Here is a 9,060-nt window from a genome sequence, read left to right on the forward strand (position 1 = left end):
CCCACTCGAAATTGCAAGGGAGCAGCCAACAGAGGAAGCAGCAGACTATTATGCTCTCTCTGCAATCTTGTCTTCTGCTAGATTGTAGGAGTTCAAACTACACTTTATATAAATTTCAGTTGAGAATGAAGCTACTTCGAACAATTAGTTTTGTTGATTATCTTGCCTGATTGCATACTACTTGGGCAATTAATTTTGTTGAATGTCTTATTTAATTGTATCATGGTGTTGATTTTTTGCTTCCTTTAGAAATCCTCCCTGGCTAACTTCAAATCCTGGATCCGCCACTATTAAAAGAGGTGGGAGACGTGTACTAGTAACATCTCTTAGTTGTCCGGCAAAATCGTGAGTGAGGCCACAACACATTAAAAGTGATGGAAGACATGAGCCAGGTCGGTGTGCTAGAAACATTTCTTAGTTGTCCGGCAAATTCATATGTGAGGCCACACCACATTAAAAGTGGTGGAGACGTGTGCTAGCAAATTGGTGCACTAGAAACATCTCTTAGTTACCTAAAAAAGAAAACATCGCTTAGTTGTCCAACAAAATCACGAGGATACAACACATTGAAAGTGGTGGGAGACATGTGCTAGCTCTATGTGCTAGAAACATCTCTTAGTTGGATAAGATTATAAGTGAGGCCACTGAAAACGATAGGAGATGGCTTTATCAATAAAGTGAGGCGTGGAGTCTTTTTGGGTAAAAGGGGTGGAAGACGTGTGCTAGAAACATCTTTTGGTTAAATGGGTGTGCGAAAAACATCTTTTAGATGTCCAGCGAAATCATGAGTGAGGCACAAGACACTAAAACAGTGTGCGACATATGTTAGATCGATGTGATAGAAACATCTCTTAGCTGTCAGGCAAAACCATAGTTGTACCACGATAGATGAAAGCGGGGAAGACCCACGCTAGATCGCTAGATCTGTGTGCGTGCATATGTTACTCCATCTTTATCTAAAATTTGTGTTGCTTCGTATCATGATAAAGCATGCATGCGTTGTGTTAGTACATACATTACCAGTAGTATTTCAGTTGAGCAGCTAGAATATACACCGATATTACATTTTTTTTAGGTAGACCGACATTTCCCAACATTGGCCACACGCGATGTGTGTTTATCTGGATGCCCTTTTCCTTTCTTTGCAGTTTCTTTAGACAACCTTTCTTTGCATTACGTGCACTACTACCGACTACAGACGTTCCCATTCGCAAAGGGCGGCCCTAAATCAGCTTTGCTTGAGACCCGATAAATAACTACAAATATTTCACGCGTCTCTATATAAAGGCCGCCGCCGGCCTCCCGCTTCTCCATTCTCTTGTCATCCGTCTCTCCTAGTCTCGTGTAGGCAGCAATGGTGTTCGTTCACAAGGGTGGTGTTTGCTGGTTCCTCTTTCTCGTGGCGGTGTTGCTCACTGTTGCGGCCGTAGGAGCGGAGCAGGAGGATGGGGCCACGGCCACCGTCGCCGCGGAGGTGGAGGAGGAGGTCAGTGGGCGTGTCCATGACCAGGGCAACGACATGTGCGACATCAAGTGTCAACACGGGCAACATCTCGCATGGAGACGACGGTGCGTGAACGAGTGCCACAGACAAAAGCTTCATCATTCTCGCAGAGCTTTCTGCGAAATGAAGTGCCAAGATCACTACCACGACCCGTCAAGGATGAAGCTGTGCGTGCACCAGTGCATGAGCTATGGCCTCAACCTCCATGCGAATAGCAACAACGGCGTCGACCGCCACCCCCACGCATTGGAGGTGGAGGTCGGCTGGCGTGCCGATGCCCAAAGCAACGACATGTGCGACATCAAGTGCCAGCACTGGCAAGACCCTGCCGGGAGACGACGGTGCGTGAACGAGTGCCACAGCCGGGAGCATCATCATCCTAGCAGAGCTTTCTGCGAGATGAAATGTCAACATCACTACCATGACCCGTCAAGGATGGAATTGTGCGTGCACCAGTGCATGAGCTATGGCCTCAATCTCCATGTAGGCGGCAACAACGGCGTCGATGAGCATCCCACCGGCTGATTAACGGTGGGCGGAGCTATCGTTGAGGTCGTGTGACGCTCGCCGCATCGCGCACCTAATAATTATAATAAAATAATAAGGGTTGCGCTTCAATACATCCTCCTTAAATAAACTTTTAAAAAGGCATTTTTTGATCTATATAGGTCACAAGATTAATCCTGTAATAAATACCAAAAATCTGAAGATTAAAATCTGCTAGTAATAATTTGTTGTGTATTAATTAGAGCATCCAAATCCAAACCCAAGACCGATTGGCCTAATATTAACATGCATTGTACATATGTAGTATCTACTAGATGAATAAACAATGCACGCTCTCTCATTCTCATGAATATGCAGACTGGATTTTGTAGGTTTATATTAAATAACTCAATCATATTTGATTTACATATATGATCATAGTTCAATAACTATTTTAGGATTTTTTTTAAACAGTACAGACATAGACGCTCATACCTATGCACATATGCTCACCCTTATAAATGCACGCACGCACACCCTATCTCCTATGAGCATCTCCGAGGGACCAATCCAGCACATCATCTTGAGATTAATGAAGCCGCCACAGACGCCTTCATACTCGACAGGAACATCTCCTCCCAATGAACGACATTGCCGAAAGGCCTGAAATAAATCCAGAAAAATGTGTGCACCAATGTTAAGTCTAGGACTATCACTCTTCTCCTAACCATTCAATCACAAGTTGGTTCATAACCACTGTCCTTCTAACCATCCAACCATAGGTTGGTTCACAACTATTTTACGGGTTGAGTGATCATGTTTTCACTTGGTAGGTCTCATTATATCATTGAAAGCAGCTAAGAAGGCCATTAGACGTTAGTGACAAGACACAAAACGACTCGTAAACATAAATCACATCAAAAATTATTATTATTGACAAAGGGAATATATTAATATCATGACATCAAAAAAATTATATTGGTTGTATTCTTCCTTCGCTTTCTCGTCATCCACTGGAGCTTGAAAAATCCTGCTTTCTTGACCCTTCCTCGACGGTTCTGGTCCACGATATCTTCTCTCTATGTCGAGTTTCTTTCTCTATTGCTTCATATTCTTCTTCCTGATGGCATGAGCGGAATGGTTTCGAGGTGTTGCATGTTTTCATCTTCCTCTCATGGCAATACCTCTTTCTCTCTTATTTTCTGCATCAAAGGGAGGCCCTCTTATGTCATATTTGATTTTAATTAGTTGTTGTTCTCCCTCCTTAACCTCCACTCCATAGGCCTTGCTTGCTCTCTCGTAAGAGTGGTTGGGATCCCCCAAGAGTAAGGGTGTTGTAACCTAGCAGTAAGTATTTCCCTCGGTTAGAGCAACAACTAATCGAACCAGTAGGATCACCTAGCAAACAAAGTGAGCGGTACCTGCACACAAAGCACAAAACACGCTTGTCCCCAACACAACAAGAGAGTTGTCAAGCCCCTTGTCTTGCTAGTTACAAGATTAAAATGCAAATGATATAGATAGTTGGTAGCAAAGTAAAACGTTAAAGTAAAAGTAGCAATTCCGATGAAGATTTCAGTAATGGATAACAGACTCTCTTGAACAAGCAAGTGGTGTTGTGAACAAATTACAGTTGAGCAGCGATTAAATTGGAATATTTATATTTATGACTATGATCATTCATGGTATAATCTCATATAGGCATTACATCCATCATAAGTAGATTGTTAATCCACCTACATCTACTACTAATGCTCCACTCAAAGACCGCTATCCAGCATGTATCCTGAAGTATTAAGTTTACAAGAAACGGAGCATTGCAATAAGCATGATGACATAATGTAGACATCAAAACATCAAGTAGTATGATGAGACACCGTCGTTTTATCCTTAGTGGCAACAATACAACATGTGTCTTGTCCCCATTTTGTCACTGGGATATAGATCACCGCAAGATTAGGCAGCTCATGGAGAAGATCAGAGAGAGAGAGAGAGAGAGAGAGAGAGAGAGAGAGAGAGAGAGAGAGAGAGAGAGAGAGAGAGAGAGAGACGTCTAACTACTGCTATGGACTCTAAGGTCCTAAGAGAACTACTCACACATGCTCATGGAGGTAACAAGATTGATGAAGAAGCCTCCAACAATGGGTCCCCCCTCCGGTAGAGCTTCATAACAGGCCTTTAGATTGGATCTCTTCAGAAGAAGCTTGCGGCAAAAAAAAATAAGATAAAAATATCTCAGAGGGTTATAGAAATTTATGGCGGTTGAATGGATGAAAGGCGGTAAAGTGTGGGACCTATACGACTAGGGGGAGCACCCTAGGGCCTAGCCATGCTAGATGGCCGTGTGGGCCCCTCTTGCCTCTTCTCGTTGCCCTCCGATGCTTCCTGGAATCTTCATGCCCCAAAAGAAGTTTTATTAATCGGTATGGTATTTTGACCTTTGTAGATATGAATTTTCCGTAAAACCAAAAACATGTAGAAAACAAGAACTGGCATCGGACACTAAATTAATATGTTAGTCAATAATTAACGTGACCCCCCCCCCCCCCCCGGTCCATAAATAACCTAAAACCAGCAAACGTACGATCACAGCCGCTGACTCCCCTTTAATAGTAGAGATAACTTAGGGTATTTTGTGTTGGTAGCAGAATTACTCGAGTCAGAGAGAATTCGAAGCAAGGAAAAAAAAGGCATAAGATGAGGTCTAGTAGGGAAAATGTTGTGGCGCTTAAGATGCCAAATAGAGTTGTTTGGTACATAGTACATACCCCCATTCCTACGCTAGTTCGTAAGTGGTGCCCTCCAGTTCTTTGGGCCGTTTTTTACTTCTATTTGTTGGTTTTTCCTTCTCTTTTTAAAAAATCATACAAATTTTAAAAAATAGTAAAAATATTTTTCAAACTTGTGATTTTATTCTCAAACATTTTTTCTATTCATATTTTGTTGAATTCATGAACACTTTTGAGTTCACATTTTTTTCAAATTCATGAACTTTTAAAATATTGTGAACAGGTTTCAAACTCACAAATAGTTTTCAGTTGTGTGAACATTTTTAACATTTTAAAATATATACTCCCTCTTAAAAAAATATAACAGCATTTTGATCACTACTTTAGTGATCTGCTCTTATATTTTTTTATGGATGGAGTATCAAATAATCCGACCGGTATTTTTGTAGGGAGCAATGCATGGCACTCAAACACCAATGTTGTCCCAAACATCTTTTCTTTGTGAGACTAAGGGCATCTCCAGCCGCGCCCCCAGGAAGGACTCCTCAGGCGTTTTTTTTGCGCTGGCGCCGAAAAATCGGCCCGGTCGCGCCCCCAGGAGCCCGATTTTTGCCGGCTTGGGCCGAAAACAGCGCCGACGGACCCAGGCTGAACCCGGCGCGCTGGGGGACGCCCGGGGGCGCCGGGGCGAACTGTTTTGGCGCGAAACAGCCGCGGGCCCGCCGCGTCAGCGACTCTACCCTCTTCTCGGCCCTTCGTCGTCTTCATCGCCTCGTTTCCCGCGGCGAATCAATGCCAAAGCTGCCGCGCCGGTCAGCCTGCGCCATTGATGCCTCACGGGCGGCGCAGTGAAGACCGGATGACGCGCGTCCCTCGCCCTCCCTCGCCCGCCACGCGTACTCAAGGCGGCTCGCACACGGACGGCGCCTCGGTCTATATAAGACGCGCCCCACAGCACTCGGCGACTCGTACTCTCTCGTTGTCGCCGTTCCTCCCTCGCTTCTCTCTCGCCGTCGTCGTTCTTCCTTCTCCTCTCCCTCGCCGTCTCCAGCACCCATGGTCGAGCGCTTCCCAGGCGACGGCGCGGCGGCGAACGACTTCGGCCGCCGCCATCTTCACGAGAGCGAGGCTCGCCTCCTTTTCGAGGCCGAGTACCCGGTCCCGCCGGACATGCGGGTACCCGGGGCGTGGAGGATCAGCGTCGGCGGCGTGCCGGTGCCCCCGATACCCACCGGCGCGGCGCGGCGTGCGGAGATCACACGCATCCGCTCGTCCCTGCCGCGTGCGGCGAGGGAGGGGCCACGGTACGTCCCCGACAGCCCGCTCTGGGAGCCCTACTTTCGCCGCCGTCACGCTGAGCAGCTCGAGGCCACCAACGGCGTCGAGCCCTCCGGCAGGCCCAACGCCGTCGGCCGGCATCGGTGGTGGAGCGTGCCCGGGCGCACGTTGGAGGCTGTCCTCGAGTACATCAAGGGCGGCAACACGCCGCGCCTCGAGTACCCCGCTCCCCCGTCCTTCACGTGCCGCCGGGGAAGCTCCTGGACCCCGAGGCGCATGGAGACCGAGGGGTGCTCCTCCTCGTCCGGCGGCTCCCACTGCCTCCACCTCCGCCCCGTCAAGCCGGAGCCCCAGGGCGCGCCTATCAGCGCGCGCACCCGCAGCTCCGGCGTCCGCATCGGCGACAACGCCTCCCCCACCGGCCGCTTCGTCCTCGTTGAGCCCAAGCCGGAGCCCAAGCCGGAGCCCGGCCTCCCCGTGGAGTACGAGGAGATAGCCCGGCGTGGCTTCTCCGACGAGGACGCCCTGCGGTGGGCGCGGGACGACTACCTCCGCGACGAGATGGTCCGGCAACGCCGGGCCCTGGAGGAGATCGCTGCCCGCAAGCGTGGGCGCGAGGACGAGCACGGCGTCGTGGTCCTCAGCGACGATGACGACGACGCCCCCAGACCGTCCAACCCGGCGCGCCAACCGGGGGAGGGATGCAGCAGGGACGGCGGAGGCGTCGGCGGGGGCGACGACGACGGTGACTACACGCGGTTCTACCACCTCCTCGGCATGTAGAACCGCGTGGGCGGGCGGCGAGGCGGGCGGCGAGGGAGACGGCGGGGGTAGCCCTTGGTAGTTTTTCCTTTTTTGTAAAGTATGTTTAAATTTGTATGAACTCGCCGAAGTTTGTGTTAAATTTGAGTCGTGTTTGCGCCGTATTTGAATTTTTTAAAAACCCGTGGGGGGCCGCGACTGGGGGACATCACACCCCCAGTGCGCGGTTTAGCGCCGGTGCGCCTTCAGGAGCGATTTTTTGCCCCTCCTGGGGGCCAACGGCTGAAGATGCCCTAACAAAACATAGTTATCGACCCAAACATGAGTGTTCCTGTTCCACGCGCTATGTGTAGGATATAGTGCAAACGTGTTACGTGTAAATTCTTCCCCTCTAGGAGCTCTAGATGCGCCTGCCCATATTCCGCTTGATTTTTCTTTGTTTTATTCGTCTGTTGCTGATAGCTACGTTTTTGCATGCATTTCGAGTGTTTCAAATTTCTTGAAACAAAAATTCAAAAATATTTATATTTATATATAAATTCCACGAATTTGTAAAAAAATGTCACTAATTAAAAATAAATACACAATTTCCAAAAAAGGTAAGAAATTAAAAATGTCCATGAATTCGAAAACAATAATGAATTGAATAAATGTTCATGAAATATAAAAAGTTCCAAAATATCAATAACAATCATGAAACATGTTCACAAATTTAGAATTGTTTCATGACTTTTAGAAAATTTTGATGAATCCGAAAAACATTATTGGATTTTGAAGTCTTTTCCCGGATTTTAAAAGTATCCAGGAAATTAAAAATATTCATTAATTTATAAAAATGTTCACGACTTTAAAAATGTTCCCCAAATTTAAGAAATGTTCAAGAATTATTTTTCCAAAAAATAAAATTTAATTAGAAAATAATAAAATCGGTAAAAACAGGAAAGAAAAATGTGTAAAATTGATTTTCTAGAACCTTCCAAGACCTGCTGAAATATGTAAACAAGCCGGCCCATGTAACTCGGTGAATAGAGAGGATTGACCCTCCAAACACGTTGACGTAACTCATCTCTTCCTTGCTCACCATCGCCCACCTCGCCGCACTGTCCACCAGCCACCACTTCCCCAGTTGGCCGGTCGCCCCTACGGCCTCGACCCTCAGCCCTGCCCCACGATCCTTGAAAGTTGACACATGAAGGAGAAACACAAAACGCTGCTCAAATTAATATGGTAGTGAGATGTTTAGCCGCTAACTATATTATCTCATACAGTCCTAAGGCCAAAGTGCGATCAGGCACTTGGTTGAAACCAAGATATAGCTATGTCAAGTTAAACATTGATGCAGGTTTTGATGTGGACACGCTTGAGGGGACTGTTGGAGCGGTCATCCGAGACCATCATGGAGAGTTCATTGCAGCTACAAAATGAAAAGATTGATCTTTGCTTTGACTCATTCACGGCGGAGGCAATTGCAGTGAGTTTTGGAATGAACCTGACATGTACAGTTGGATGCAGTAAGATCAAGGTCAACTCTGATGGTGTGGAGGTTGTTGCTGCGCTAATTGACGGTTACTCTTCTTCAGTAGCTTCTATCTTTGATGAATAATATTATTTTATGTCGCTTGATTTTACACATGTCGTCTATGATCATTGCAATAGAGAAAGAAATCAAGTAAGTCATGAACTGGCTAGGATAGCTAGATTTTCTCGTCCAAATATCTGGATGGACACCGCCCCGGATGTGGTTATTCCTCTTATTGTAAGCGATGTTAAAAAACCGGTGAAATCAGGAAAGAAAAACATATAAAATCGGTTTTCTAGAACCATGCAAAACCTGTTGAAAAAAACACAATGTAAACCTGTAAACTGGCCGGCCCATGTAACGCGGGGATAGAGAGGATTGGCCCTCCAAACCATGGTTTTGGGTACCGCCCGAGAAAAACGGTTACCGAGCTTCTCGTTGCCCCACGAAAAACGCATATCCCGAGCAAAAAATTTCGAAATTTTTGAATTTTTACGTTCAGCGTTTACTACAATAGTATTGCAACTCTAGAATATCACCAAACGCAGCTGAGGCGCGGCGGTACAGTTCTAGTACCGTCCTCGCGAGGGCGCTGGTTCGATTCCCACCTTTTGCACAACTTTTTTGGTTTATTTTTCAAAATATGTACATGAAAAAAGAGGACGGGAGAGGAATCGACCTCGCGACCTCTTTACTTAGCGCGTACAAGAGATTCCACTGGGGTGCTACCAACTCTGTGCACAACATTGGTTCAGCTTTTATCTATATCGAACTTAAAACAA

General features: G+C 46.6%; 1 protein-coding gene across 1 annotated transcript; it reads left to right on the forward strand.

Annotated features, from left to right (window-relative positions):
• The first annotated feature begins 1,302 nt into the window (after positions 1–1,302).
• LOC123186422 (antimicrobial peptides) lies at positions 1,303–2,122 on the forward strand. The gene has a single exon (XM_044598189.1). The coding sequence runs from the start codon at positions 1,355–1,357 to the stop codon at positions 2,027–2,029; it is 675 nt and encodes a 224-aa protein (XP_044454124.1). The 5' UTR covers positions 1,303–1,354; the 3' UTR covers positions 2,030–2,122.
• Positions 2,123–9,060: the final 6,938 nt, after the last annotated feature.

The sequence above is a fragment of the Triticum aestivum genome, chromosome 2A (genome assembly GCF_018294505.1).
Source record: "Triticum aestivum cultivar Chinese Spring chromosome 2A, IWGSC CS RefSeq v2.1, whole genome shotgun sequence".
Lineage (NCBI taxonomy): Eukaryota > Viridiplantae > Streptophyta > Magnoliopsida > Poales > Poaceae > Triticum > Triticum aestivum.